Raw genomic sequence first — 27,686 nt, 5'->3', positions numbered from 1 at the left:
AATGTCGGCGGCGCCGAGCACGCTGCGGCGCGGCAGCACCTTGGCCTCCCACAGCTCGCGGCGGCACGTTGCGCGGTGCACAAAGGCACGCCACGCCAGCTCGCCGTCCTCCTCGGCCAGCGGCGCGCCGGCGTGCGCCTCGCCGGCGGCCTGGCGGTGCGAGTACGCCGGCGGCGGCTGCTGGAGGCGGTCCCGGCGCAGCTGCTGGGCGGCGTCACGCACGGCCTCCTCGAGGCGGTGGGCGAGGAGCAGCAGCGCCGCCACCTGCGCCGCCGCCGCCGGCGCTGGCAGCGCGAGCGCCGAGAGGCGCGCCGAGAAGCGCCCGGCCGTGGTGAGGTGCTGGTGCGCAAGCGAGGAGACGCGGTCGCGGAGAGACGAGCCAGGCATGCAGGGCCGGGCAGAGACGGAAGAGTGAGGCCTGTGTCGAGGGCCTTGCGAAGCCCGCCTTTATGGCGCGCCCGCGCCGTGTGCACGACGTTGCGCTCACACGCGAGAGGGTGCAGGGCTCGGGACGCTGGATGGCTGCGCTGCACGCTGCGCCTGCCGCATCGGGCCACACAAGACGCCGCACGCAGCGAGAGGTTCATGAGCCTTCCAGCCGCGAGCGGCCGAGGCGACGGAGGACATGGCGAGGCTGCAACGGACGTGCGGCGGCAAGAGGCCGAGCCGTTGGCGGTGCCGCTGCGATACGCCCCGAGACGCCGGCACGCGGCGGTGCATGCTCAAGCGCAGCTGCTTCCGGGCCGTTGTGCAGCGTCCCTGATGCTGGGCGCCGCCTGCTGATTCAGAGAGACGCCGCAGTGCTGCCGTTGCAGGTGCGGCCCAGGGCTCGGCGCTCAGGGGCATGGCGGCGCACGCGTGGGAACCGCGCGCGGGGAGTCGCTGGCGGGGGCGGCTGGCGTGCGGCTGGCGTGCTTGGGCCGCGGCGAGGCGCGAGCGGCGGAGTGGAGCAGCGGCGGGCCGCCGGCGTGCGGCGGGCTGAAGATCAAGATACGGCGCCGTGCCGCTTCACGCTCAACACCCACAACACAAGCGCGCACAGCAGAGAGCACCACAGGCAGGGCCCACCAAGCAGGACACAACACGCCGTCAAGCGCACGCCAGGGCACGCAGCGCTGCCTGCCGCACCAGCTGCCGTGCTTGGCGCAACGTGGTTGCCGCCGTCCTGCCTTCTGACCCCAACACAGGGGCGCCAGCATGTGTCGTCTCCTCGGTGAGCACGGCGAGCGCCGGCGCCGCGTACCTTTCCGACTGAGCGCCGCGCTGCAGTGTACAAGGGCGTCGATGCGATCCAGCTCTCGCACCTCGTCACGCGCCCGGCACACAGCATCATCAACCAGGCCTTCGACGCACGCCTGCGCCTCGACGCCACGCGCTCCGTCAACGTGAGCCGGCCGCCGTGGGTGCCGCAGCCGCCAGCCAGCTGCTGACGATGGCGTGCGCCTCTGCAGGGCGACGGCTTCGGCGTTGGCTGGTACGACGCGCGAGCCGATGCCGAGCTCGGCAATGCGCCGTGCATCTTCACCAGCGTCACGCCCGTGAGCGCCACTGCGGCACTGCGCAGCACGGCTGCTGACTCGCTCGTGTGACAGGCATGGAACAATCAGAATCTGCAGCGCCTGGCAGAGAAGATCAAGAGCCCTCTTGTCTTGTGAGAGCAGCGAGGCGTCTGACCTAGCGCTCGGCTGACGCCCGGTCTGCAGCGCACATGTGCGCGCATCCACTGCCGGCGCACTGAGCGAGACGAACTGTGAGCGCCGCCAGTCCTGCGCGGTCGCCCTGTCGCTGACGCAAGTCGCTCCCGCTCAGGCCATCCGTGGCGGTACGGACGTCTGATGTGGTGCGTAGCGCCGCTGCTCCTCGGCGCTCGCAGCCCTGTCTCACCTTTGCCGCTCAGGATGCACAACGGCCAGATCTCCGGCTTCCCTCGCATCAAGCGGCGCCTGCTGGCCGCACTGCCAGAGGAGCTCTTCCTGTATCCGCAGGGGCACACCGACTCGGAGTTCGCCTTTGCCGTCTTTCTCTCGCACCTCAAGGACCCGTCCTCGCAGGCGCCGCTGGACTACCGGGAAATGCAGTCTGCCATGCTGGCCACGATCCAGGACTTCAATGGCTGGGCCAAGCAGGCGGGCGTTGAGGAGGTGCGCAGCGCACAGGGCCAGCAGCACTGACACCTGGCTGACGGAGTCCGCCACAGCCGAGCTTGATGAACTTCTGCGTCACCGACGGCGAGTCCGTCGTGTGCACGCGCTACGTGTCGAGCCGCACAGACGAGGCAGCCAGTCTGGTGCGTCCGCTCTGCGCCGCAAGCTGTCGCACACTGACCCGCTCGCCCAGTACTTCTCCTCCGGCACGTCGTTCTACGAGCACGCGCCAGGCGCGTACCGCATGGTCAAGGCGGACAAGCGCGAGAAGATCGTCGTCGTGGCCAGCGAGCCGCTGACCTTCGAGAAGGGTGCGTCTACCGGCTGCTGCTGCAAGTCACAAACTGACCACGTCATTCCCCCACAGCCGACTGGATGGTGAGACGGGCTCTTGAGACCGCGCCTCGCCGCGCCGCTGCTGACCGGCTGCCAGGAAATCGCAACGAACACACTCGTCTGCGTCACGCCGCGCATGAACGTGCTGCAGGTGAGCAAATCCAGGCCCTTCGCTCGCAGCGCTCTGACGGCTGACGCTCTTGCCGCAGTATCCGATTCGCGACGAGTGCGTAGGGGCGGTTCGGCTGCGTTGCGTTTGCTGACATGTCTCTGGTCTGCAGATTCTACGTGGAGCATGCAGGTGAGAGCTGCTCTGCTCCTTGCGCGCTCTGCGATGCTAATGTCCGCCCTCGCAGACTCGCAGATGCGCTCGCCCGCCTTTGCGCTCAAGACCGGCTTCGCGCCGAACGTGCCGCTCTCCGCCGCTCCCGGCGCCGCACCGCGCGACGCCGATGCGGCCGCGCTGCCCATACCCGGCCGCGAGACTGCCGTGGTGGCGCCGGTGCCCGCACGCCGCTTCATACCCCCTGCGACGCCCCTCACGCCCAGCCTTGCGTCGGTGTATGCGCAGATGCAGGGCGCTGCGCCCGCACGGCGTGGTGCTGCTGCGTAAATAAGCAAGCTATGCGATTGCTCCGAGATCGTGAGGGGCGCCTCGGCTGCGAGGGCCGTCTATGTCTAGCACTGGTGCACGGCGCCCGAGCGCCCGCTTGCGGCGTCGCCCAGCGCCTGTGCGACTGCGGAGGCGCGCGTCAGACACGAGCCGGCCTGCTAAGGCTGCTGCGCACTCACCACTGATGACGAGCACCACACAGCCGAAGATGGCCGTCGCGACTGCCAGCGGCTTGGTGCTCATCCACCACTTGCTCTTGCCGCCCGGCGCCCGCTGCCGCACCGACGCGCCCGGCCGCAGCGGCAGCTCGACGTCGTCGACGGAGAAGTCGCCGCCGCCGCCCGCCTCGCCCTCGAGGTCGCTGAGGTCCGCATCGGACTCGTCGTCGGCGTCCTCGCTGCCACGGCCGACACGGCGGGACCGCGAGCTCGCGCTCGTCAGCTCTGGCACATTGCGCTCCGCGCCGGCGCTGGCACTGCTGTCCGACGCCAGCTTGAGGAAGCAGATCGACGGGAAGATGAAGGCCAGCGCTGTGGCGCTCAGGCCGCCCGTGAGCTCCAGCACGATGCCGAGGTCGCACGTCGAGAGACTGACGATCAGACTCGAGAGCACGAGCGAGGTGGTGAAGATGAGATGCCGCGTCTGGTCAAACTCGCCGGCGAAGAAGTACTCCTCGATGACCTCGCGCGCGACGAACGCCTCGAGCGGGAACGTGGTGAACATGTTGACGCCGAAGAGGAAGCGCGCCAGGTTCACCATCGTGTCGTCCTCGGGGAAATTGTTCTGCGGCAGGCGGCGTCAGATCGTGGCAGGGTGCAATGGCGCGCTGGCACGCACCAGAATGTTGCCGAGCGTCTTGTCGGTGAAGGACCAGTAGCCGGCGACGGACATCGAGATGGCCGAGACCGCAGCGATGGCGGTCGAGTAATTCGTCACGCGCTTGAACTTGTCCATCGACGGCTCCTTCAGCGAGCCATAGATGACTGCCGCGGGGGTGAGCAGGCTGGCGAGCGGCTCGGCGGCGCGCACTTACGCAGCGAATTGTGGTGGCAGACAAAGGCAAAGGAGATGACCGCGATGGACCGCACGATGCCCGACGGATGGATGAAGGTGAACTGTTCCAGCACAGCAATGAGCGCTCGATTGTACGTGCGCCTGCTGGCGCTACTCACGCGCTCCGACGGGTCGCCGCGCAGCTCCAGGGGCATGGCCGGGCCGCGCACAATGACGGCGACGATGATGAGCACCATGCTGAACAGCGCAATGGCGCTCGCCTTGCTCAGGCTCTCGATGTCGCGGTACAGCGAGAGCGGGTATGAGATGCAGAGGGTGCACAGCGTGATGATGAAGCCGCGCGAGCTGAGAAAGGACCCGACGAGCGACGGGAAGAGCCAGCGCAGCACGTTTGGAATCGTGTCGCCTGCACGAGGGTCAGCAGCTGTCGCTCAGATCTGCAGACGGATGCAGCTCACCAATGACCACCTGGGCGGAGACACTCGTGTCAGCGAGGGGCAAGTCGTGCGCCCGGCGTCTAGACTCACACAAAAGGCACACATGCCGCCGAACGCGAATGCGAACTGGAAGATCGACACGGCGGCCTTGCCGTTGCCGCCGAAGCAGTGGCTCATGATGTCGATGTACGTCGTGCGTCCGCTGAGCTTCGCATTCAGCACGATGAGCCGGATCGTCCAGTCCGTCAGCATGGCAAGCCCGACGAGCAGGCCAAGCCCGGCAACGAAGCCAGACGTCCGCAGAGAATACGGCAGACCTGCCGGCGTGTCGTCAGCGACGAGTTCGCGCCCGTCCGGCTAGCACTCCAGCAAAGGCCGCCGCCTCGCTGCTGCCGCATTCCGCCTGCCTGCCCGCACTCACCCACAACACCTGCGCCGAGGATGCTGTTGGCCATGTTGACCGTGGCGTCCCAGACGCCGGCGCCCTTTTTGAGCCAGTCGGGCAGCTCGATGTCCTGGATCTGGTTGCGGATGCCCTCGAGGCCGTCGCTGAGGCCGTCCATGCTCTGGCGCGCGCGCACAGGCACAGGGATGCGGTCGATGAGCGGGATGCCGGTGCGCATGCCGCCGCTGCTGGGCGCGGCCCGCCCAGGGCTGGCGCCGAGATCCGCCGCCGCGGCGTCCGAGTCCGAGAGCTCGTCCGAGTCAGCGTCGAACTGCGCCTCGCGCGACGACATCGTCGAGCGCAGGCCGTGCGCCAGCGGCAGGCGCGGCGGCGTGCTGCCCGACGCCGCGGCGCCCGGCGGCGGCCGCGGCTGCTCGTACGACGGGCGCGGGCTGGAGCCGGGCGACTCGAGCGAGAAGAGCGGCGCACTGGCCGCGTCGACGTCCTCGGCGAAGCGCACGCTGCGCGAGCCCGACGCTGCCATGCTGGCGCGGTGCGGGTGGGCGTCAGACGCAGACGTCAGGCGCGAGGCTGGGCCGCCGCCAGCACGGGACGGGTCGGCTGCGCCGCGGTCGCGCTACGGAGGGCGAGGCAGGAGCAGGCGCACGCCGGCGGGCATGCAGCGAGGCGCAGCGACGTATGCGGCGAGGAGCGGACAGGCCTGGCCTGGCGGTGACGCAGTGAGCAGGTGGTGAGGTGGATGGCTGTGAGGAGTGAGAAGCCCAACGCACGAAGATCAACAGGCGCCAGCAGCGAGCGCGAGGGACGTGCGCAATGCGGCGCAATCGGTGCTGGCATCACGTGCGGCGCCCGGCCGGCAGCCTCCGCGGCCTCCTCGTCCTTCCTCTCGTGACTCAAAGGGCCCTGCACTCACACCAGCAAGTCGTTCGGGCCCGCAGCATCGCTCCAAAATCAGCACAAGCTATGGCAGCATCGGACCGCGCCGCACTCACGGCGCGCTTCCAGCAGCTGGCGCGGCAGGACGAAGGTGCGGGTGCTGCAGCACGGCCAACACCGTTTCGCTCACGCCGCCACGGCCACAGAGCGCAGACTGGCCTCGTTCACCTGCGACGACGCATGGACGCTCGGGCAGTATGCGCGCGAGGCATATGAAAGGCACAGCGCCGGCGCAGCGCGGCGCGTCGGCGTCGCCATCCAGATCCACTCGTTCGACGGCCAGGTGCTGTTTGCCTGCGTCGTCGGCCAGGGCGCCACGCCGCGTCTGGGCGAGATGATCCGCCGCAAGATCGAGACGGGTGCGCCTCTCCTGCGGGCAAGGAGAGCGGTGCGTGCGCGTGCTGACTGACTGGCCACTGGCAGTGCGTGTGTACTCGGTCAGCTCGTACGCCATCGGGCGCAAGCTGCTCGGCCAGGGCAAGACGCTCGACGACCTCGGGCCCGACCACGCGCCGCACGGCGGCGCCGTGCCCATCTTTGTGCGCGTGAGTGACGCAGAGAGGTGTGCAACATGTGCCTTGCCTGACGTCCGCTGCGCCACAGTCGGTCGGCGCACCAGTCGGTGAGTGCGGCAGCTCGCCAGCACGCCCCGATCTTGCTCACGCATCGCACCAGGCGCAATCGCTGTCTCCGGCCTGTCGCAGGAGGTGGACCATGCCATTGCAGTCGAGGCGCTCGAGCGACACATCAGTGCGGCGGGGCCTGCTCACTAGAGCGCCAGGGTCGCGACGGCCGAGCAGGCCATTGTCTATGCCTCGCTGTGCGGCAGCATGTGATTGTCTATGGCACTTTCTCGCGCAGGCGCACCGTAGCCGTGAGAGCGGGCTACGTCGCAGCGATGTTGCATGAGACGCAGAGTGGAGTCGAGTCGATAGCAGAGCCGAGTGAGGCGGGTGCACTGCGTACTGCGGCTGTTGTCTGCGTCGGCGCTGCGCCGCCCGTTGCCGCGCGCCGTGCCGTTTTGCTTCCGCGACGCGGTGCGGCGCATCCGCACAAGCGCTCTGCCTTGCGCCGCCGCAAAGGCAGCTGCCCACCTCGGGGCCCTCGACATCGGCTCCGCGGCACACCGAAGCGCAGAGCACCGCAGGCACCACCGTAGCGTGCACTCTGTTTCACCGCCAATCCTCGGGCCTGCGCGGGAGGCGGATGAAGTTGGCCGCCGTGCTAAGTGTGCTCGCGGCATCGCCATCCCTCCGACCGACGGGCACCCGGGCCAGAGGGCCGCCGCAGCGCCAGATACCCTGCGGCGCGGGCATGAGAGGCGGATCTGTTTGTTCGGAGCAACGTGCACAGGCCCAGGCGCTCAGCGATTCGACATCGAGATGCGCTCCGGCGGGGCGGGAAGAAGCTGCCCGGCGCTAGAGGCCGCAGCAGGACAGCTCGGGTGATGTCTGCTCGCACAGTCTGCCACCGCCGTGTCGTCACTGCGATCTGTGCTGCCTGCCTCGTGCTCACTTGCAGCGCTCGTCTGGTTGCGCGAGGCACGAGCATGCTGTCCTGCGTGCGCCGCCGTAGCGTCGCAGGGGCGGTTGCAACGGCGGCAGACGGTGGTCCTCGTCGCGTCGCATCTGCCCGTGCGTGCGCTCGGTCCTCTGCCATGATGGCACCGCCAGTGACGTCTGCGGACGCGTGAACGCCATGCCGCAGAGGCACCAGATAGCTCGATTGGACGGCGTGGCAGGTTGAGATATGTGAATGGGCCTCACCCTTATATGGCCGCGGACAGGGCCTGACTCGCACCGCCATCTTCCCCAGAGCCGACCCTCCGCCGCCATGGCCGACCGATACTCGCACCGCCACGTCAAGCCGGCGCCAGACCCGGCAACACTGCGGCAGTTCAGCGTGCCGCCCTTCTCGACCCGCGAGCTGCTCGCCGCCATCCCGACGCACTGCAGCGACATCTCGACGCTGCGCTCGCTCAGCTACGTCGCGCGCGACTTTGCCATGTGCGGCGCAGCGTACGTGGTGCTGCACAAGCTCTCGCCGCAGCTCGAGGGCTACGCGCTACTGGCCCTCCGTCTGGCGTACGTCGCGTTCCAAGGGCTCGTCTTCACCGGCATCTGGACGCTGGCGCACGAGGGCGGGCACCGCTCGCTCTCCAAGACGCGCTGGGTCAACGACGCGGTGGGCTTTGTCTGCCACACCAGCCTGCTCGTGCCGTACTTTCCCTGGCGCATCATCCATGCGCGGCACCACGCCGCGACGGGCCATGCCACGCGCGACGAGAACTTTGTGCCCCGCTCGCGCGAGGAGAAGGGCCTCAAGCCGCTGCGGCCGGTGGGCGAGGCGGACGCCGCTGACCTGCCGGGCGCGCCGTCCTTTGGCGAGTGGCTGGCCGAGACGATGGAGGATGCGCCACTCGCCAACTTTGTCACAATCGCCATCATGGAGCTGCTCGGGATGCCGCTCTACCTCTGGCTCAACTTCGGCGGGCAGCGCCACTATCCGTTCGGCTCGGGCCGTGAGTCGGCCGCGAGCGAAGCCTGCGCCGTAGCTGATGACCCCTTCGCAGATTTCCTGCCCTCGGCGCCGTTCTTTACGCCAGCGCAGCGCAGCCAGGTGCTGCTCTCGGATGCCGGTCTTGTTGTGGTCATCGGCGCGCTGATCGCGTGGACGCGGGCGACGAGCGTGGCAACAGTGTGGTGGGCGTACGGCTTCCCGTACCTCGTCTGCAACTTCAACATCGTCCTGATGACGGTGCGTAAGCTGCGAGACCGCGACAGCACTGCGCTCACCTTCCTTGCGCCGCAGTTCCTCCAGCACACGGACCCGTTCCTGCCGCACTACTCGGACCGGGAGTGGACGTGGTCGCGCGGCGCGCTGTGCACCATCGACCGCAGCTTCTTTGGCTGGGTGGGCCCGTTCTTCACGCACTCCCTCTGCGAGGTGCGTGCGCTGCCGTGTGTGGCTCGCTGCCGGCCGCACTGACATTGCATGCAGACGCACGTGGTGCACCACATCAGCTCGCGCATCCCGCACTACCGCGCGCACGAGGCGACGGCGGCGCTGCGCGCGTTCCTCGGCGAGCACTACCAGGCGTCGCCGGAGAACATGCTGCTCTCGCTGTGGAAGAACAATCTGCACTGCAAGACGGTCGACCCGCGCGAGGATGTCATGGTGCGCCGGACGGACGTGTGCGTGAGGGTGCCCGCTTGCTGACGCTGCTGCAGTTCTACCGCGACGCCCACGGGCACGCCAAGGCCGTGCTGGCGCCGCGCGAGGCGGCCAGCTCGGCGTGGAGCTCGGCGCCGAGCAGCAGCGCGTCCGAGGCGTGCTCGTCGCCGGCGTCGTCGGCCGCGAGCGAGGCCGACGAGTGGGAGCGTCCCGCGGCGCTGCTGCAGCGCAAGCAGCAGTGATCGCGCCGCGCATGCCCGACTGCGCCTCCCGGCCGCCTCTCTGCACCGTGCATCGTCCCTGCTGCGCATGTGCACCCACCTAGATTGCATGTAGTCTATCTGTCCCATGTGCGGCGCGACGCGAGGCGGCGAGCGGTGGTGGGAGGGCAGAGGCAGACCAACACCTCGCTGTTGTGGCTGTGGGCCGTCACGCGCCGCGGCTGAATTTGAAGGCGGCGGCCCGAAATAGCCGCGCGCCGCCGGAGCTTGTCCAGCACAGCGGCAGCAGGCCGATTTGACGTCTGCCGGCAGGCCCGCAGCGTCCATCAAACGACGACGACGCAGCACCGGCAGCATGTATGCGCAGCCGCAACGCAGCGAGCGACGAGGAGTGTGCGGCCGGGCGTGGTCGTGTGAGCGCTCGCGGCGCATGACGGCGAGCGGGTGCGGCATGGACGAGGCGGTGTGGAGGTGAGGAGCAGGCCGCCGGCGGAGCGCCAAGACCGCGCCGCCACGCAGCAGAGCACCGCGCAAAGCGAGAGAGGTGAGGCGCTGCTGTGCGTCCATCTGGCCCGCTGCTGCCACCCCGCCTCAGCCGCTCAGACGCTGCTGCTGCTGCACGCTGCTGCACGCTGCGGCCGCCTCGCCGCTGCCGCCGACGCCTCAAAAGCCGCCGCGCCGCCCGCTGCGGCTGCCCGCCATGCCCTACGCCTTCCCCGCTCCGCCCGCCTCTGCCCCGCCGCGCCCGCACCGCGCTGCCACTGCGCCGCACCTTGCTCCGCTGCCGTACCGCGACGAGCCCGACGCCGCCTCTGCGCCGCACCCGCTGCGCGCCAGCGTCGACGACGACGACGACGACGACGAGCCGCGCCTCTTCCGCACTTCGCTGCACCACGCCGCCGCACCGCTGACCGGCAGCATGGCCGAGCACTCGCATCCGCCGCACGCGGGCTTCAGTGCTGCCGCTCCGCAGCGCGGCAGCGGCCACGGCGCCTCGGGCTCGCTCGGCGGCCTGCTCGAGCCCATCGCACAGCCGGCGCGCCGCTGGTACCGCGAGCAGAGCTGGACGCAGGCGCGGCCCAAGACGGACAACAAGCGCCGCATGCAGGTGAGTGCGCGGCGAGGCCAGCAGCGGGCGGTGCGCAGAGCAGCGGCGGGTGCGGCGAGCTGCTGAGGCAGCCAGAACGGCGAGGCGGCGAGGCCGAGGTCGCAGCTGGACGGGCAGAGGCGGCCACAGAGCGAGAGCTACGCGGCCGGCAGGCGGGCGCAGCCCACCAAGGAGCAGGCTGTGCCATGTCTGCATCTGCTGCGCCTGCTGCGCCATCGCTGCTGCGGCTGCGGCTGCCGGTGCTGCTCTGCGCTGTCCTTCGCCTTGCTGCCGCTGCGGCATCGCTGCGCCGGGCGCTGTGCTGACCGGCACGCGCAGCTCATCGTCGCCTATGCGCCCGACTGGATCATCACGCTCGTCGTCGCCGGCCTGCTGGCCCTCGTGAACGACGCATACGGCTTTCGCCGCGAGTTCAGCCTCACCGACACGTCGCTGCAGGTGCGTGTGTGAGGTGTTCGCTGCGCCGCACGGCCGCTGACCCCTGCACACAGCACACGTACTCCGAGACGGAGCGCGTGACGGTGCCCGAGCTCGCCGTCTACTGCCTCGTCATCCCGAGTCAGTGCTGCGGCCCGGCCCGGCGCCTGTTGTGTCCGTCTGACGCCCCTCGCGCAGTCATCCTCATCCTCATCTTCTCGCTGGCGGTGAACCGCAGCGTGTGGGACTTCCACGCCGCGCTCCTCGGCCTCGTCCTCACCCACGCCCTCACCATCACCGCCACGACGCTCATCAAGGTCTCCGTCGGCCGCCCGCGCCCCGACATCATCGACCGCTGCCAGCCGCGCGAGGGCGCCGCCAATGCGCCCGTCTACGGCCTCGTCACCGAGACCATCTGCACGCGCGACCTCTCGTCGCACATCATGTCCGAGGGGTGAGCGCCGGCTGGCTGCCTCGTGCTGTGAGCTGCGCTGACCCGCCGCCGCCAGCTTCCGCTCCTTCCCGAGCGGCCACTCGAGCGCCGCGTGGGCCGGCCTGACGTTCCTCAGCCTGTACCTGGCCGGCAAGCTGCACCTCTTCAACCGCAAGGGCCATGCCGCGACGGGTGAGTCGCACGCGAGATGCGTGCCGCGGCCGCCTGCTGACGGCCTCTGTGCAGCCTGGCTCGTCTTCTTCCCGCTGGTCGGTGCTGCGCTGATCTGTGAGTCTGGCCCTGCGCGCCGACCGAGGCGGTGCTGACCTGCGCGCCCAGCCGTGAGCCGCACGATGGACTACCGGCACCACGCGACGGACGTCATCGCCGGCGCCATCCTCGGCGTGCTCATCTGGTGAGTTCTCTACCGCACCCGCTTGAGCGACCTGTCTGATCCACGCCGCCCAGCCTCGGCACGTACTTCCGCTACTACCCCTCGCTGCACCACCCGCGCTGCCACAAGCCGTGGGCGCCGCGCGTGCCGCGCGTTGAGCCCGTCGACGGCGAGGAGCACTCGGACATCGAGGTCGGCGCGCACCCGCACCGGCACCTGCAGGACCTCAGCTCGCACGACGACGAGATGCAGCGCGAGACAGTGAACCACTAGATGCGCACGGCGCCGGGCCTTCTGTCGCCATGTCACGGCAAAGTGCAGGGCGATTGAGAGGCGAAAAAGTACAGTTACATATAACAATCAGTGACACGCGCCACGGATGAGGGAGACGGGTGGGCCAGCGCAGCATCCGGTGTGGCCTGGCGCGCGCAGGCCGGCACCGCGACGCAGGGGAATCTCTCAAGCCAGGGCTGAGCAGGGTGGACGGAACGGCGGGGGCAAATACAGGCAGCCCGGCGATGCTCGAGGAGAGGCGGCGACGGCAGCAGCAGCAATGCGCGCCTAGTCCGTGCCGGACGCGGCCGCCTTCTTGCTGCCCTTGCCGCTGGCCTTGATGAGCGTCTTGTGGATGTGCGGCAGCACACCGCCGCCGGCGATGGTGGCGCGGATGAGGCTGTCGAGCTCCTCGTCGCCGCGGATGGCGAGCTGCAGGTGGCGCGGCGTGATGCGCTTCACCTTGAGGTCCTTGGAGGCGTTGCCTGTGCGCGGCAGGTCAGCGGGAGAGCAGGTGCAGGCACAGGCAGCGCGGCGACGCACCGGCAAGCTCGAGCACCTCGGCCGTCAGGTACTCGAGGATGGCGCTCGTGTACACGGCCGCCTTGGCGCCGATGCGCACGTGGTTCTGCGTGCGGGCCTTGAGGTGGCGGTGGATGCGGCCGACGGGGAACTGCGCCGCGGCGTCAGTACGGCTTCGCAGCTCGACAGAGGACGCGCGGCGAGCCAGGCGGGGCTACGAGGGACGCGTCGCCCAAGCGAAACACTGCCACGCTGTGTGGACTTGCGAGGCCAGCACGTGTGACCGACCATGTCCTCGATGACGCCAGGCCCGGCGTGTCCCAACTCTGCATGCACACAGCTGCGAGCCGCGTCGCAAGCACGCGTGGTCGCGGCCCTGACGCGCGCCGCACGCGGATGCCTCGCCCAGGCAGCGCCGCCACGGCAGCGCAGAGCAGCACCGGCGCCGAGCAGCATGTGCGCTACAGATGCGCAGCACACGCCAGCCTCCTCGCTCTGCGCATGCTCTGCGCGGCTGGCGACGCACCGGCGCCGTCGCGTCGCCCGACAGCGACGCGCGCCTCGCTGCTGGCCACAGCACGCCACGCTCACACCCCAGCACCACTGCTGCGCACCACCGTGTCCACGACGCCGCACTCACCTGCAGGCCGGCCTTGGAGCTCTGGGTGACGGCCTTCTTCTTGTCGCCCTTGCTGGCGGCGGGTGCGGCGGCGCCTGCCTTGCCGCCACGAGCCTTTGCGTCAGACATGGTAGAGAGGTGGGTGCGGGTGGGTGGTGTGCGGTGCGGTTGTGCAGAGAGTGCGGGTGAGCGAGTGGGCAAGCGAGGTGGGCGAGGTGAGGGGACGGGAGGCAGGAGCGGCGAGAGCAAGCGCGAGTGCGTGACGCCGTGACGCGCGCTGCCCGCCGCCGCCGCGCCGCTTTCGTGGCCTCGGCGCCGCGCCGTTTCCGCGACGCGCCGCGTTTCGTGGCGCAGCGCTGGCGCAGGCCGCGCCCGCTGCTCTCCTGCGCAGGCCCGCCCTCTCAGAGCGCTGCTGCGGCTGGTGCTGCTGCGCTCTGCATTGTTGATGTGCAGAGCCGCTGCGAGCGTCGCTGCAGCACTCGAGTGCAGCCGCTAGCGGTGCGGCAGACGAGAGAGCGGGCATCTCAGGGCCTTGGCCGGCTGCGCGCCGCCCGGCCGTTCCCACGCTCCCGACTGCGACCGCCTCCCGCTCCTCAAACGCTCCCTGCGCCGCCCTCGTGCTGCAGCGCGCAGCCTCTGCGCTTGCCCCCGATCTGCATCGCAGCTGCACCTGCCGCCGCCTGAATGCCGCCGCGTGCTGGCCGGGTCCGCTTCGCGCGCTCGGTGAACAGATGCCGGCGCCTGTGCTGCGGCGTGCGCTCGTTGCTGATCCGCCGGCCGCCAGCGAGCGCGCCCCTCGTCCGAGGCGTCGTCGGCGGCGTCGGCGTCGGGCCGTCCCCCGAACGCCGCGCAGCACCTGCTGCCGTCGACGGCGTCGAGTCGGCTCAGCGATCTCGACGAGCCTGCCGGCAGTGATCATGGCGCCAGTGAGCTGCTGGAGGAGGACGACGACGACGACAAAGGCCTGCTGCTGGCCATGTATGCGGCGCACGGCCGCATCGGCGCCGCCTTCTACGATGCGCCGCAGCGCAAGCTGCTCCTGCTCGAGGACGCGCCCGAGCTCGGCCTGGCGCCGTCACATGTGCCTCGCGAGCCCGGCGCCGACGAGTCGGCCGGCGGCAGCACGGCGTCGACGGCCGACGATGCGCGCGCCAAGGAGGTGGCCGAGATGTGTAAGGCGCGACGGCAGCGCCGCGCTCGCATGGCACTGAACTGCTCTCCAAGTGATCGAGCAGCTGAAGCCTGACTGCGTCTTTGTGCCGTCCAAGACGTCGCCCGCCTCGCTCGACGCCATCACGGCGGCATGTGAGGCCAGGCACTGCCGTCTGCCGCAGCACTGCTCACGCTTCCCTCAGTGCGCGGCGCCGGCGGCAAGCTCGAGGTGCGCCCGGGCAACGAGTGGGGCTACCTCGCAGGCAAAGGGCGCATACATGCGCTGCACCTGCCGGCCTCCAACGCAGAGGAGGCCGATGCGATGCATGCGCCTGGAGGCGCCGACACTGAGCTGCGCGACGCCCTGCGAGTCGGCTCGCTCGTGAGCCTCGAGACCATGAAGCTTTCAGTGGGTCGAGCCAGGCGACGTGCGTGTCGGCTTACGCTCACGCAGCGATCGCAGACTGGCGCTGCGAACTCCCTGCTGCTGCATCTCACGCGCGCCTCTGGCCTGGGCGACGCTGCGCTGCCCATCACAAGCGTCGAGATGCTGAGCCTGGACGAATGCGTGTCGGTGGATGCAGACTCGCGCCTCGGCCTCGGCGTCTTCTACGAGGAGGCACACGCGACGCTGCACAGCTCGAGGGGCAAGGAAGGCCTGAGTATCTACAGTGCGTGTCGCGCGCCGAGTCGAGTTGCGCTAGCTGACACCGTCCTACAGCCCTGCTCAATCAGACAGTGACGCTGAGTCAGTGGCGAGTGGCAGAGCAGCGACGCGATTCTGACGCAGCTCTACCAGTGGGCCGCCACATGCTCCGTCGCTGGCTGCTCCTTCCCTCCCGCTCCCTTCCTCTCCTCAACGCGCGCCTTGACGCTGTGGAGTGTCTCTCTGCGCCCATCAACTCGAACACCACAGCGGCGCTTCGCACCTGCCTCGGAGGCGTCCCGATCGTGCCCAAGCTGGTCCTGCGCGTGCGAAAGGGCGATGCCGACACTGGCGTGCTCAAGCGCATTGTCACGGTAAGGCAACAGAAGCCGTGCCGGGTGTGTGCTCACAGCAGCGCCAGTTCTGCCAGGCCGCCCGCAACGTCCGCGGCGACGTGCGTACCCTCGAAGGCGCCGAGAGCGTGCCTCTGTTGCGCAAGGTAAGATCAGAGATAAAGCAGTGGCCAGCGCTCATGAACGACTTGCAGATCCAGGACTCATTTAGTGCACGAGCCTTCGTGAAGCTCAGCGACGGTGTGCTGGACGTGGTACGTAGAGACCGCTCAAACCCGGCAGCCCCGCTCAGTGTCGCTTTGCAGATCAACTGGGACGAAAGGTAGTCAAGTCATCGATTAGCAAGGGGCTCCTGTCTGACGTCTCCGCGTCCAGCGAGGAGCAGCGACGCACGTGCGTCCAGCCGGGCATCGACAGCGAGCTCGACGACTGGAAGCGCGCGTACGCGGCACTGCCCACCACGCTGTCGCAGATCGCCTCGACGCTGGCCGCAAAGCTGGAGCTCGACGTGGCCATCTCGTGGGTACATGTGCACTACTGCCAAGGACATCCCGCTGATGTGCAAGCGCAGCATCGTGTACTTCCCTCAGCTGGGCTACCTGCATGCGGTGCCGCTCGTGGAGGGAGAAGACGCCGAATTGGCTGGCGAGCGCTACGGATGGCAGTTTCAGTTTGCCAGCGAGGTGGCGGGCTACTGGCGCAGCGACGAGAGTCGGCACCTGGACCACCACTTTGGCGATCTGCATTCGCTGATCGCAGAGCGCGAGATCGAGATTGTGCATCGTCTGCAGGAGGAGATCAGCGAGTATGCGCCGTTTCTCGTCCAGTGCCACACGCTGTGCACGGAGCTCGACTGGTGAGTGCGCTGGCGCCGTCTCGCCGTGGCGCACTCACGCGTCTGCAGCCTCCTCTCTTTTGCGGCTACGGCCAAGCAGTACGACTACGTGCGGCCCGAGCTTGATCTCTCGCCTCACCTGATGACCCGCGACGGGCGTCACCCGCTGCAGGAGTTCTGTGTCGACCAGTTCGTGCGTGCAGCGCATCACGCACTACTCGTCAGCGCGCTGCTGATCAGCGTGCCAGGTGCCGAATGACACGCTGCTCATCGCCGGGCGTGGCATTGGATCGACCGCCGAGCCAGCGGCTGAGGGCGTAGGCGCAAGCCTGGCAATCGTGACCGGGGCGTGAGTGAAGCTCGGCACGCGCACAATGCTCCTCGGCTGACCGGCCCCTGCCAGCAACGCCGGAGGCAAGTCCGTCTACCTGAAGCAAGTCGCGCTCATTGTGTGAGTTCGCCGCAGCAAGAGGCCGAGCGCACCTCACCGCGACGCTCCAGCTTCCTGGCGCAAGTAGGATCCTTTGTGCCTGCGGCTTCGGCTCGCATCGGTCTTGTCGACAAGAGTAAGTCGAGTCGAGGCCCTATGCCTGCCTCGCTGATGCGTCGCGCTCTAGTCCTCACGCGGGTGCAGGCTGCCGAGTCGGTCGGCCGGCTGCAGAGCAGGTGGGCAGCGCACAGCAGGCCGAGCATCGCGACGACGCTGACGGCATCGCAGCTTCACCCTCGACATGGGCCAAGTCAGCCGCGCGCTGCGCAGCGCCACGCCGCGCTCGCTCATCCTGCTGGACGAGATGGGCAAAGGCACTCTGGCCTCTGGTGCGCCTGCCGCGGCAAAGCGACAGCCACCACCGACTGACGCTCCGCCTAGACGGTGCGGCGCTCTTTGCGGCCACCTGCCTGGACCTGCTGGAGCGCGGCGACAGCTGTCCACGCACTCTCGCCGCCACGCACTTCCATGGTGGGTGCCAGAGACGTGCGCCGTCATAGCCGCGGCTGCTCACCGCTAGCCGGCAGACGTCTTCCACCACCGCTTCCTGCCCGCGTCTCTGCCGTACGCCACCGCGCACATGGCCCTGATCATCGACGACACGGCCAGCGGCCTCGACCAGCTCACGTACCTGTACAAGTGAGCCCTACTCGCGCCCGCACAACGTGTATGCCCGCTTATCTAGTGGTATTCCGCGCCAGGGTGACGCCTGGCCTTGCTCTGCAGTCCCATGCGAGCATCTGCGCCCGTGCCGCCGGCTTGCCGGCCCACGTCATTGAGCGCGCCAACTACGTGACGCAGCTGGCAGCGAAGCACGACCTGGCGCGCCTGGCGCTCGAGGACGCGCAGTCTTCCGACGAGGAAGAAGAGGGCGCAGCGCGTTCTGCGCGCCCGTCGCGCACCAGCAGCCGCAGCGTGCGCAAGGCCGAGGCCGTCGCGCGCCGCTTCGTCGAGTGGGACCTCGAGACGGAGAGTGCCGGCGGCGACGGCGGGGCATCGCGCGAGACTACGCTAGCCAAGCTGCGCCAGGTCCTTGGCGGCAGCGACGACGACGACATCTGATGCCCTTCCCTCCCTGCCGCGACACCCGCCCGCTGCGTAATGTCACTTTTGAGGCTCCGGCGGCTGGAGCACGCCCTGCACCTGCTCGACGAGCATGCCGAGCTGCGCCGGCGTCTGCACCATGCACGGGCGCGCCTGGCGCATGTGCGCGACAATGTCGCGGGCGGCGCGCGTCGGCGGCGGCAGCTGCTCGTCGTTGGACTGCACGCGCGCCATGACGGCGGCGAAGAGGCCGCCGCTCGACGGCGACGCGGGTGCGGCGTCGGCGAGCTGGCGCGTGGCGGCGGGGGCGTCGCGCGCGAGGAGGGCGCCGATGAGCGTGCCGCTGCGGCCAACGCCGGCGCTGCAGTGCACCCACAGCGGCGGCTGCGCGGCCGCAGCGTCGGCCACGGCGCCGTGCTGCGCCTCGGCGTCGATGGCAGCGATGAGGGCGCGAAAGGCGGCCGCCGAGGAGCTGCCGTGGTCGGCCCAGCTGGTGAGATGCAGCTGCACCACCTCGTGCACTGGGCCTGCCGCGCCGTGCCGCAGCCGCAGCACGCGGCGTGTCAGCTCGCCGGCGTCGGGCCCGCCGACACGACGCTCGCCTGCCGTGCACACGGCCCACTCGCTGCCCGCGACGGCGTGCCAGCGCCCGTCGGCACGCGGCCAGTAGGCGTCGGCCTTGGTGCGCCCGTGCTCCTCGAGCGCGGTGAGGTTGACGAGCAGGCGCACGTCGTGGGCGACGAGCGCGGCAAAGAAGGCGGCGTACGTATGCGGCGGCGGCGCCTGCGACGCCACGAAGGCGCGCGCCGCCGGCTCGAGGCCGGGCACGAGCGAGGCGTTGAGGTAGGGCCCGGGGAGCATGGCGTGGTCGTCTGCGCGCGGCGGTCAGCCAGGGTGCACTGAGTATGCGGTGCACAGCGCTGCGCATGAACGACTGCTGCGGTGCGCATCGCTGGAGAGCACTGTGCCGCTGCGGCAAGGCAAGGCAAGGCAAGGCCGCACTTTGAGGGCCGGTGCAGCGGGAGGCATGCCTTGCCGCCGTGTGTCACGCAGCGCTGCACACACCATCTCGCACCGCACCGCCGCACACACCATCATTCGCCGCACCGCCGCAGCACTGCACCCCACGGCCGCCCACTCACACGGCAGAATGTCGGCCCAGCGGTTGAGGAAGGCGTTGGCCATGCCCTGGGCAAAGCTCGGCGCCGCGGCACTGCTGCTGCCGCCGCTGCCGGCACCCGCGCGGCGCCCGGCATCGAGCGCGGCGCTGCGGGCCTGCGCGTCGGCGGCGTCGAGGGCGCGCAGCACGCGCTGCAGCGTGGAGGGCGAGGCGGGGCGCGGCATGGCCGGCGATGGAGGGCGGGAAGGAGGCCGGGAGCGCCGGCGCAGCACGCCGCGCGCCTCAGGGGCCGCCGCCGCGCTGCCGCACGAGAGCGGCGCGCCGCTGACACACGGGCCTCGCTGCGCCGTGAGCGCGCAAGCACGCCGCTCAGCACGCCTACCTCCTCATCGCAGTGAGCGTACATCCTGCAGCACATGCGGCCAGGCGTGAGCGCGGCCAGGCGGCGGCGAGAGGCGGAGGCAGCAGCAGCAGCAGCCGGTGCGCTGCTCCGGCGGTGGAGCGTGGGAACGGCGCTGAGGCAGCAGCAGCGGCAGTCACGCGCGCACGCCTGGCTGGCGCTGCATGCTATGCTGCCTTGGGCCGCCTCGCCCGCAGCGCAGCGCAGCGCCGGGCCGCCGCACAGCCGGCCGCGCGCTGTCGCCGTGCCCCGCGCCGGCATCGCAGCGCGGCGACGGCGTGGCCCTCGCTGCCGTCGCACCACCACACTCGACTCCCTCCACCGCCCGCCATGCTGCCCACGCCTGCCCGCTCCGGCCTCTCGCTCCTCGTCGGCGTCAAGCGCTGTGTCGACTATGTGCGTCGCTGAGGCGCTGTGGTGCCTGGCTGCGGCCCGAGGCCGGCATCTGTGGCAGTCGCTGCACGCGTGGCCAGTGCGGCTGCTGCTGTTGCCAGTGCGGGCTGTGCTGGCAGTACAGGCAGCGGCACTGCTGCATGACGGCGGCTGCTGCGGCTGCTGCAGCCAGTCCAGCAAGCAGCGCCCGCTGCCGCTGCTGCTGCCGCCCACGCCGGCCACATGCGGCTGCTGCCAGGCTGGCCCCATGCTCACACCTCAATCTCCTGCAGGCCGTCAAGATCCGCATCCGTCCCGACGGCAAGGGCGTCGACACCAACGTCAAGAACAGCATGAACCCGTTCGACGAGATCGCCGTCGAGGAGGCCGTGCGCCTGCGCGAGAAGCACAAGGGCGACGTGTCGCGCATCGTGAGTGCGCCGCGGCGGGTGGCGGCGCAGGAGGGCAGCGGCGGCAGGGCAGGTATGAAGAGATGGGCAGGGCAGGGCCTGGTCGAGGAGGCGGGCGCGGTCAGGTTGCCTCGAGGGCAGTGGCAGGCCACAGTGCTGCAGGCACGCTGAGAAGGCATGGTGGGCGAGGGCGCGGCGAGTGAGCTGCGACGGCGCAGCACTCGCGCTGCCGTTCCGCTGCGCCGTCGGCTGCCCGCTCGGCTGGCTGAGTCAGTGGAGCACCCCCTTGGCATGCGCCAAGCGCTGCGAGCGGCTTGTGAGGGGTCCGGGCACGAAGCAGAGTGCACAGCGAAGCTTGAGACTCGCGCAGCGGCAGGGCGAGCTGGGATTTGCCAAGGACGTGTTCCGGCAGCTTCTGGTACGCAAGCAGCCCGAGCACGCCCGCTGACATACGTGCGACAGGCCGCCGTCTCGATCGGCCCGGCCAAGGCGGCAGACGTGCTGCGCACGGCGCTCGCCATGGGTGCCGACGACGCCATTCACGTCGAGATCCCCGCCGACACGGTCATCGAGCCGCTCGGCGTGTCGAAGAGTGAGTCGCCCGCTGCGCGCTGGCACGCTGCACAGCAGCTGACTCGGCGCCGCAGTCCTGGCTGCCATCACTAAGGCCGAGATGGAGAAGGGCCCGGACGACGAGGCATGGGCGTGGACGATGGGCAAGCAGGCCATCGACGACGATGCGTCGCAGACGGGCCAGATGCTCGCGGCGCACCTCGACTGGCCGCAGGCGACGTTTGCCAGCAAGCTCGAGTTCAAGGGCGGCTTCAAGAAGGGGGAGAAGGTCGAGGTGACGCGTGAGATCGACGGCGGCCTCGCCACGATGGAGACGACGCTGCCCTTCGTCCTCACCACCGACCTGCGCCTCAACGGTGAGTCGGGCCGGCGTGCGGCCGTGCGCGCTGTGCTCATGCTCCGCTTCCGGCAGAGCCGCGCTACGCCTCGCTGCCCAACATTATGAAGGCCAAGAAGAAGCCGCTGAAGAAGGTCACGCTCAAGGACCTCGGCCTTGAGAACGAGATCTCGCCCCGCCTGGAGACGCTGGAGGTCAAGGAGCCGCCGAAGCGGCAGGGTGGCATCAAGGTGCGGCGACGGCGCGGTATGGCGCACGCACGACGGCGGCTGACATCTGCCTCCTCCTGCAGGTCGAGAATGTGGACGAGCTCATCGCCAAGCTCAAGGAGAGCGGCCGCATCTAGAGTGCCGCAGTCGCCGCTGCGCACACAGCCTTCTACGCTCCATCTGAGTGCGCTAATTCTCGCCTCAGACGCACGGCATCGTACACCTAGCAGCAAAGGATGACATTAACCTGCAGAGCGCCCGCCAGCGGCCACCTCACGACAGCCACACGGCGTGGCTGGCGCCCTCCGGGCGGCCGTCGTCGCCCGTGCCGGGAAGCGTGACGCGGGCGAGCTCCTTGAGGTCGCTGCCGTCCCAGCTGAGCACGAGCACGTGGCCCTGCTCGTCGTCGGTGAGCACGGCCAGGTCGTGCTCGCCGCTGCCGTCGACGCCGCCCTGCTCCTCGGGCGACGCCATGAGCGGGTAGCGCGGTGCCCACTCGATGGCATTGGCCTTGCCGCCGGAGCTGGGCGTCTCGAACGTGGCCTTGAGTGCGCCGATGGGCCCGCCGACGGTCGCATTCGGGTCGTCGACGACGGAGTTGGGGTGCAGCGCCCAGGCACGCACGAAGCCCCGCACGCCGGCTGTTTTCCCGCGCGTCGTGGCCAGGATGGAGGTGCCGGAGGGCGAGATGCGCACCGTGTCTCCGCGATACTGCTCGCGGTCGTCCTCGTGCTCTGCAGATCTGCGGTCAGCAGGCGCGGGCGCCGGCGAGACGCGCACGGGCTCACCCTCGGGCAAGATGTCGACTGTCTGCATGTACTCGAGCCGGCCGTCGGGCATGACCTCGAATGCGTCGACGTATGATGCTGCGGAGGGGTCAGCGCAGGGCGGGGCGCGCGATACGAGGATGCTCACTGTGCTCAGTCACCTGCAGCAGAGGGCGTCAGCAAGACGCCCGGCACCCGCACGCCGAGCTACTCACGCTGTACACCCACCGCCCGTCGGCACTGGGCACGACATGCCGCGGCCCGTCGCCCTTGCGCGGCGTGGGCACCTCGTGCAGCAGCTCGAGCTTGCCGCTGGCATTGTCGCGCGCATACACAAGGATCGCATCGCGGCCGCTGCGGCACGGCGCGTCAGCAGACGCCAACTAGAGAGAGACGTGCTGCTCACAGGTCTGCCACGTATGTGTGCCCGTTGACGCCCGTGTCGATGCTGTGCGAGCCGTAGCGCTGGCGCCGCAGCTGGGCATGAGCAGCAGATGCAGCGACGCCGGCGCGGCGGCACTCACAAGGGCCTTGCGAGTCTTGTCGGCGACGCGCAGCGCGCTCGGCCCGCCCTTGAGGAACACGATCTCCTCGATGCGCTCGCCGATGCTGCCGTCGGCACGCAGCGTGTGGCTCTCGCCCGTGGGCCCGCCGGCCGAGTAGAGGACACGCGAGGCGCCGGCCGCGGGCGCGACGCCGAAGCCGGGCGCGGTGAGCGAGTGGAAGGCCGGCGGCTGCACGGAGACGTAGGAGGACGTGGCGGCTGCGGTGCCAGTCAGCATAGAGGATAGGGGTCTGTGCTGCAGCACTGCAGTGCACCACCGCGGCCGTCGCCCTCGCGTTGCTGCAGCACTGTGCACCACCATGGCCGTCGCCCTCGCGTTGCTGCAGCACTGTGCACCACCATGGCCGTCGCCCTCGCCATCGCTGTCCCGCTCACTCGGCCCACTCACTGATGGGCACGGCGTTGAGGAGCCGCACGTGCGGGTCGCCGCCGCCGCCGGCCAGCGGCCACTCGAGCGCCCAGCTGCTGATCTCGGGCGCCGCGGCCCACGTCGTCGCATACACGCGGTCGACGGCGTGCGGCGGCGCGGCGGCGCTGCGCCCGACGCACAGGAACTGGTGCGGCCCGCGCGCGGGCAGCGGCGCCAGGAGCACGAGGGCGCGCGTGAGCGAGTCGAAGCGCAGCAGGTGCAGCGCGGGCGAGTTGAACGTGCCGGTGAGCAGGTGGCGGATGCGCGGGCACTGCGACGACGAAGCGGCGGCCGACATGCTGGGCGGGTGGTGGGTGCGAAGGAGGAGGCGGTGAGTCTAGTCTGTGAGCTGTGCCAACTTCGCGCTTGCTGCTTCCAGGCTGGCCGCTGCCGCTGCTGCGCGCTGCCACGCCGCCCGCTGCTGTTCCCACGCACCCGTCTCCGGCCGCGCCGTCCGGTCGGCGGAGCGCGCCGTGCTGGCTGGCCCCGCTTCATCACGCCCCGCGCGCGGCCAGCCTCTCACTTCTTCCCACCACCACTGCACCATGGCACCCACGTACGACCCCAACGACTCCGGCCTGCTCCTCGTCTTCAGCGACCCCGGCGCCGACGCCACGCTCGACGAGTTCCACGGTGCGTCTCGCGGCGCCTGCCCGCCCCTGTCGCGCCCTCCACTCACGCCCGCACAGACTGGTACGACAACGAGCATGTGCCGCTGCGCACAAAGGCCTTCGACACGTTCACCTCGGCCGCGCGCTACCAGGTTGCCTCGTCCGTCGCCTCCAGCACCACCGCCGCGCCGAGCCCCGTCTTCTCCGCCGGCTGGGGCGCGCTCTACACCATCTCCACCGCCGCCACGTTCGACGACCCCAAGTACACGTCGCTGCGCACGCAGCGCTCGCCGCGCGAGGCTGAGCTGCTGGCACGCGTCGCCACGCTCGACCGCCGCATCTACCGCTGCGTGTACGACTCGGCCGCGCCGCAGCCGCGCGACACGAGCGCCAGCGGCGCGCCGGCGCCCGTGCGCACCGCGCCGCTGCCCGCCGCCGAGGCGTCGCCGTGCGTCGTGTGCACGAGCGTCACGCCCGCCGACGGCTGCAAGGCCGAGTACGACACGTGGTACGTCGAGGAGCACGCGCCGCTGCTCGCAAAGGTGCCCGGCTGGCGCCGCAGCCGCCGCTACGAGCTCGTCGACGCGCTCATCGTCGGCAAGCAGGCGCGCCCCGCCAACGCCGACGGCGCAGAGGTGCCCTTCTGCCTGGCGCTCAACGGTGAGTGCGGCGCGGCGCTGTGCCGCGCAGCCGACGCTGACCCCACACACCACGCCCGCAGAGTGGGACTCGCCGGCCTTCCAGGAGACGGCCGAGTTCAAGCACCTCATGAACACGGAGTGGCGCAACAAGGTCAACGACCCCTCGCGCATCGTGCGCCGGGAACGGCGGGTCATGGAGCTGTACCGTGCGTGGGAGTGCGAGGCGGCGGTGGCCGCGACGAAGCAGTAAGGGGCAGCCGGGGCGGGAATAGATTGCTACTTGCTACGACGAATAGCTGGAGACGTCTCTTAGAGGAACAGGAGTGCTTGGGTGCGCGCGGCCTCGAGCGATGGCGGCTCGCCGTGCTCAGCCTGCTTCGTTGATGGCACAGCAGGCGAAGCTGCTCGCGTGTCGCAGTCCCAGTCAGAGTCAATGGAGGCCTTCTCTCCCTCGGCTTCTCGTCGCCGTACGCACCCGCAGAGGGCCTCCCTGGCAGTGCGGAGGGGTCAGCACCGGCCGAGCATCGCGCTCTAGGTGTCACGCACCAGATAGCGCAGCACAGGATGAAGCGCAAAGCGCAGCAGAGACAGTCGCCGAGGCAGCGCAGCATGTCCCACACGCACAGGCACGGACAGCAGAGGCAGCGCCAGAGCGAGGCGCAGCAGCCGCCGGACGAGGCGTGGCGTTGCGATTCGAGGTCCATTCTGGCTTGTGTGTCTTGCGCGGCGGTGAGGCGCGAGGCTTGGTGATGGTGGTCAAAAGCGGCAGACAGCAGCCGACGCCTGCTCTGATCCGATGAGCTGGAGCAGGCGAGGCTGTGCCACGCAACGGGACAGCACTGCCCTGCTCAGGGGCACATCCTGGGCCTCGCCGCTGCGCGTCAGCCCCTGTCTGGGCCTCGGTTCTGGCGCTGCCTTTCGAGGCCGCTGCCGTCGCGCGCGGGGAGTGAGTGACGTACGATTACAAGTGAGGTCGAACAGAGTGCTGTATCATACAAATGCTGTGGGTGGTCGAGAGAGGTCGCATGTGAGAAGAGAGAGGAGGAGCAGGCCTTGCGGCCGAGGGTGGCTAGGACGTGGCCGGCGCGTCCTTGCCGGAAATGATGCCGCCGGCCGCGTAGAGGGCGCTCGAGCTCGTCGAGCCGTGCAGCGGGATTGCCTCGTCTGCAGGCGTGAACCATGCGTCGGGCACGAGGAGGAAGGAGGAGTCGAGGAAGGTGAGGAAGCGCTGCCGGTACAGGCCGGGCGTGATGACCGTCGGCGTCGCCTTGGAGCCGCCGAGGCCGGAGGCTTCCTTGAGCCACGACTCGGCCTGTCGCACACGCGTGTCAGCCGGTGTGATGCTCCGCTCCTGGGCCGCGCTCTGCTCACCTTCTTGTCCCACGTATACGTGCGCACAAAGTCGATGATGCCCACGACGAGCTCCTTGCGGTCCTTGTCGAGCCCGACGACCAGGCTGTAGTCCATGACATTCTGGCGCTCGAGCCACAGGCTGTCGTTCCACAGCGCGGCGCGCAGCAGACGCTTGTCGTGCTCGCGCACGAAGAGCGGGCTCTTGCTCGCGATCTCGACGAGGTTCTCGTCCAGCAGCACCTCGTCGGCGCGGCCCGTCTCGCGGATGTGCCGGTTGCGCAGCGAGCCCTTGAGGTCGAAGATCTTGTGCATCTGCCGGCCGTAGAAGAGGTTCTGTGGGGCTAGCGTGAGCGATGGGCGCGACGGAGGCGATGCACAGCCGCGCACCTCAATGACGAGGCAGTCGAGCTTGATGCTCTTGCCCGTCTGCGTGTTGCGGATGGAGATGCGGAAGCAGCCGAAGATCTTCGCCAGCGTCGTCGGTCGAGCGCCGAAGATGGCACCCGCCATGTACTGGAAGTAGCCCGTGGCGCCCGAGAGGAAGGCCTCCATCTCGGCACGCGAGAACTCCTTGATCACGAAGCGGTCGTCCTGCACACGAGAGCGTCAGAGATTGCCGGCGCAAGATCCGGACGCAAGACTGCTCACCTTGGTCTTGAGGAACGCGCTGCCGCTCTTGCCGCCGCTGCTGTCCCACTTGACGCAGCGGCTGAGGCTCTGGATGAAGCTCTGCTCGCAGCCGCATGCACGGCGCAGCGCATCGAACTGCTCGGTAAAGAGCGTGCGGATGTGGAAGCGCGAGCCGCCGCTGTTGAACTCGAAGCGCAGGTGTGTGCCTTCGGGGCGCCGCAGCTGGGCCTCGAGACCGAACGCCGGCGGCCGTGACTCGACAGAGATCGTGTCCCACCGCTCAGACGAGAAGGTGCAGTCGCCAGCGTCTGCCGAAACGACTGTCTCCGACGCGTGCGAGGCACGAAGCGTCTCCAGGCGGTGCTGATACGTCGAGGAGCTGAGTGTAAACTGCAGGCACATTCGTTAGCACCGGAACAGGGCTCGCTTATCTGAGGCACTCACAGCGATCAGCGACGAGGGCTCGTCCTCGCGCAGCACGACGCCACTGTCGGCGAAGAAGTGCTCAGACGAGGCGATCGGGTAGTCGAGCAGCGGCAGCGCCCTGCCACGGCCCCACAGCGACGAGAGCGTCTTGGCGAGAAAGGAGCCACCGACAGTCATCGCAGAGCCAGATGCCGTTTCCGAGTGGGGCGTTGTGACAGTCGGCAAGGAGACGTCTCTGTCTGTCGCGCTAGTCTTGGCGAGCGCGCTGGCGGGCACGCTCTGATCTCCAAAGAGCGAGGACGTCTCGCTCGTCGGCGTGACGATCGGCAGTCCCTCCACGCGCCCGGCAGCGGCGCTGCGCTGCGCCTCTGCGGCCTTCGCCGCGTTGGCGGGCGTGATGGTAGCCGTCGACGCCTCGCGCCTGCTGGCGCGCGTGGCCGGGCCGCGTTCGGCATCTGAGTCAGCCTCGTCCTCGGCCTCGCCGCCAGACACGGCGCCTGCATCGGCCTCGCCGCGTGGAGGCTCGTCGTCACTCGTGTCGCTCTCGTCGTCCTTGACAGCGTCGAGCACGTTCGAGAACACCTCGACTCGCGCGTGCGTGGCTGCGACTGGCTGGGCGCGGCGTGCGCGGATCGCAAGCACACGCTGTTGGCGCTCGCGTTCGCGCTCTGCCTCCTTATTGAGGCGATCAAAGTGGCGCGCCATAGTAGACACACGCGAACGGCCCGCTCCACCGGAAGGCGTGACAGTGCCGCTTCCAGGCGTCGGCTCGCGTCGGACCGGCACGGGCACTCGACTGCTCGCCGAGGAAGGATTAGCGCGCAAACGACTGGCAGTCGCCGAAGGCGGCCGTGACAAGGTTCCCTTGGAGCCGCGCGCTTTGGTGTCTTTCTCGCCCATTGCGGATGTGCTGCGCTCCGGCGCAAGAGCAGCAGCAATGCGACCCCGACTTGCACTAGCGGAAGATGCCGAGCTGCCGCGAGGACGGGGCCCAGCGAAGTCAGAGTCCGTCTCGCTGTGCTTCGGAGGCCGGTACGAGCTTGGCGGCCCCCGGCGAGCGGCAGGTCGGCGTGCGACAGGTGAGGTCGGAGGAGCATTGTCCAGACCTGCGGTGGGCGCTTCGGTGGCGCGAGGACTGGTCGGCATAGAATTGGCCATGCCTGCTGCACCGCGAGCCGGCTTCGAGGGCGAGCGCGGCCGGCCGCTCAGCCGAAGCGCTCTGGGTGCCTGCCTGACCGGGGCTGCGCTCGACTCGCCGTCGGAAAGGCCAGAAGTCACGACGTTGTCCGGCAGCAT

At 69.5% G+C, this 27,686-nt stretch overlaps 11 protein-coding genes across 11 annotated transcripts; 7 read left to right on the top strand and 4 right to left on the bottom strand.

Moving 5' to 3' along the window:
• Nucleotides 1-1,040: 1,040 nt before the first annotated feature.
• FA09DRAFT_332952 (N-terminal nucleophile aminohydrolase) lies at nucleotides 1,041-3,155 on the top strand. Its single transcript, XM_025743657.1, has 14 exons — nucleotides 1,041-1,213; nucleotides 1,270-1,385; nucleotides 1,452-1,538; nucleotides 1,593-1,651; nucleotides 1,704-1,750; nucleotides 1,810-1,840; nucleotides 1,898-2,141; nucleotides 2,198-2,287; nucleotides 2,338-2,455; nucleotides 2,512-2,522; nucleotides 2,578-2,631; nucleotides 2,690-2,706; nucleotides 2,762-2,781; nucleotides 2,837-3,155. Exons 1-14 carry the CDS (start codon nucleotides 1,198-1,200, stop codon nucleotides 3,091-3,093), a joined length of 1,167 nt encoding a protein of 388 aa, XP_025594763.1. The 5' UTR covers nucleotides 1,041-1,197; the 3' UTR covers nucleotides 3,094-3,155.
• FA09DRAFT_332951 (hypothetical protein) lies at nucleotides 3,087-5,651 on the bottom strand. The gene is made up of 8 exons (XM_025743656.1): nucleotides 4,966-5,651; nucleotides 4,635-4,861; nucleotides 4,566-4,575; nucleotides 4,266-4,513; nucleotides 4,127-4,208; nucleotides 3,931-4,076; nucleotides 3,273-3,876; nucleotides 3,087-3,217 (listed from the first exon to the last, which is right to left on the bottom strand). Exons 1-8 carry the CDS (start codon nucleotides 5,471-5,473, stop codon nucleotides 3,159-3,161), a joined length of 1,884 nt encoding a protein of 627 aa, XP_025594762.1. The 5' UTR covers nucleotides 5,474-5,651; the 3' UTR covers nucleotides 3,087-3,158.
• Nucleotides 5,652-5,871: 220 nt separating this feature from the next.
• On the top strand, nucleotides 5,872-6,956 carry FA09DRAFT_332950 (DUF336-domain-containing protein). Its single transcript, XM_025743655.1, has 5 exons — nucleotides 5,872-5,977; nucleotides 6,033-6,245; nucleotides 6,310-6,431; nucleotides 6,490-6,508; nucleotides 6,562-6,956. Exons 1-5 carry the CDS (start codon nucleotides 5,914-5,916, stop codon nucleotides 6,657-6,659), a joined length of 516 nt encoding a protein of 171 aa, XP_025594761.1. The 5' UTR covers nucleotides 5,872-5,913; the 3' UTR covers nucleotides 6,660-6,956.
• Nucleotides 6,957-7,719: 763 nt separating this feature from the next.
• On the top strand, nucleotides 7,720-9,181 carry FA09DRAFT_323963 (hypothetical protein; the record flags this gene model as incomplete). Its single annotated transcript, XM_025741108.1, has 4 exons — nucleotides 7,720-8,407; nucleotides 8,459-8,643; nucleotides 8,698-8,832; nucleotides 8,887-9,181. The coding sequence occupies 4 exons, from the start codon at nucleotides 7,720-7,722 to the stop codon at nucleotides 9,103-9,105; spliced, it is 1,227 nt and encodes a 408-aa protein (XP_025594760.1). The 3' UTR covers nucleotides 9,106-9,181.
• Nucleotides 9,182-9,903: 722 nt separating this feature from the next.
• Nucleotides 9,904-12,005, top strand: FA09DRAFT_332945 (PAP2-domain-containing protein). The gene is made up of 8 exons (XM_025743654.1): nucleotides 9,904-10,389; nucleotides 10,708-10,827; nucleotides 10,881-10,947; nucleotides 11,005-11,260; nucleotides 11,316-11,431; nucleotides 11,486-11,527; nucleotides 11,579-11,654; nucleotides 11,708-12,005. The coding sequence occupies exons 1-8, from the start codon at nucleotides 9,982-9,984 to the stop codon at nucleotides 11,904-11,906; spliced, it is 1,284 nt and encodes a 427-aa protein (XP_025594759.1). The 5' UTR covers nucleotides 9,904-9,981; the 3' UTR covers nucleotides 11,907-12,005.
• FA09DRAFT_363681 (histone-fold-containing protein) lies at nucleotides 11,900-13,262 on the bottom strand. The gene is made up of 3 exons (XM_025745616.1): nucleotides 13,069-13,262; nucleotides 12,450-12,579; nucleotides 11,900-12,391 (listed from the first exon to the last, which is right to left on the bottom strand). Exons 1-3 carry the CDS (start codon nucleotides 13,174-13,176, stop codon nucleotides 12,195-12,197), a joined length of 435 nt encoding a protein of 144 aa, XP_025594758.1. The 5' UTR covers nucleotides 13,177-13,262; the 3' UTR covers nucleotides 11,900-12,194.
• A 469-nt stretch (nucleotides 13,263-13,731) lies between these two features.
• On the top strand, nucleotides 13,732-17,585 carry FA09DRAFT_341998 (hypothetical protein; the record flags this gene model as incomplete). The annotated part of the gene is made up of 21 exons (XM_025744517.1): nucleotides 13,732-13,770; nucleotides 13,832-14,219; nucleotides 14,272-14,352; nucleotides 14,403-14,608; nucleotides 14,663-14,870; nucleotides 14,921-14,947; nucleotides 14,999-15,219; nucleotides 15,267-15,344; nucleotides 15,393-15,452; nucleotides 15,504-15,520; nucleotides 15,574-15,717; nucleotides 15,770-16,054; nucleotides 16,103-16,226; nucleotides 16,282-16,382; nucleotides 16,437-16,484; nucleotides 16,535-16,599; nucleotides 16,651-16,699; nucleotides 16,752-16,852; nucleotides 16,905-16,994; nucleotides 17,051-17,162; nucleotides 17,225-17,585. 21 exons carry the CDS (start codon nucleotides 13,732-13,734, stop codon nucleotides 17,583-17,585), a joined length of 2,805 nt encoding a protein of 934 aa, XP_025594757.1.
• A 1,814-nt stretch (nucleotides 17,586-19,399) lies between these two features.
• On the top strand, nucleotides 19,400-21,220 carry FA09DRAFT_332936 (putative electron transfer flavo protein beta chain). Its single transcript, XM_025743653.1, has 6 exons — nucleotides 19,400-19,483; nucleotides 19,753-19,890; nucleotides 20,332-20,461; nucleotides 20,517-20,798; nucleotides 20,855-21,009; nucleotides 21,072-21,220. The coding sequence occupies exons 1-6, from the start codon at nucleotides 19,418-19,420 to the stop codon at nucleotides 21,123-21,125; spliced, it is 825 nt and encodes a 274-aa protein (XP_025594756.1). The 5' UTR covers nucleotides 19,400-19,417; the 3' UTR covers nucleotides 21,126-21,220.
• Nucleotides 21,144-23,035, bottom strand: FA09DRAFT_363677 (3-carboxy-cis,cis-mucoante lactonizing enzyme). The gene is made up of 7 exons (XM_025745615.1): nucleotides 22,709-23,035; nucleotides 22,280-22,518; nucleotides 22,162-22,220; nucleotides 21,971-22,109; nucleotides 21,904-21,916; nucleotides 21,777-21,854; nucleotides 21,144-21,722 (listed from the first exon to the last, which is right to left on the bottom strand). Exons 1-7 carry the CDS (start codon nucleotides 23,025-23,027, stop codon nucleotides 21,262-21,264), a joined length of 1,308 nt encoding a protein of 435 aa, XP_025594755.1. The 5' UTR covers nucleotides 23,028-23,035; the 3' UTR covers nucleotides 21,144-21,261.
• A 239-nt stretch (nucleotides 23,036-23,274) lies between these two features.
• FA09DRAFT_363676 (hypothetical protein) lies at nucleotides 23,275-24,427 on the top strand (the record flags this gene model as incomplete). The annotated part of the gene is made up of 3 exons (XM_025745614.1): nucleotides 23,275-23,362; nucleotides 23,419-24,000; nucleotides 24,062-24,427. 3 exons carry the CDS (start codon nucleotides 23,275-23,277, stop codon nucleotides 24,229-24,231), a joined length of 840 nt encoding a protein of 279 aa, XP_025594754.1. The 3' UTR covers nucleotides 24,232-24,427.
• A 623-nt stretch (nucleotides 24,428-25,050) lies between these two features.
• FA09DRAFT_302988 (SAICAR synthase-like protein) lies at nucleotides 25,051-26,567 on the bottom strand (the record flags this gene model as incomplete). Its single annotated transcript, XM_025740427.1, has 5 exons — nucleotides 25,051-25,293; nucleotides 25,353-25,667; nucleotides 25,722-25,925; nucleotides 25,983-26,354; nucleotides 26,409-26,567. 5 exons carry the CDS (start codon nucleotides 26,565-26,567, stop codon nucleotides 25,051-25,053), a joined length of 1,293 nt encoding a protein of 430 aa, XP_025594753.1.
• Nucleotides 26,568-27,686: the final 1,119 nt, after the last annotated feature.

The sequence above is a fragment of the Tilletiopsis washingtonensis genome (genome assembly GCF_003144115.1).
Source record: "Tilletiopsis washingtonensis strain MCA 4186 unplaced genomic scaffold FA09scaffold_31, whole genome shotgun sequence".
Lineage (NCBI taxonomy): Eukaryota > Fungi > Basidiomycota > Exobasidiomycetes > Entylomatales > Tilletiopsis > Tilletiopsis washingtonensis.
This window is presented reverse-complemented; position numbering and strand designations above follow the sequence as displayed.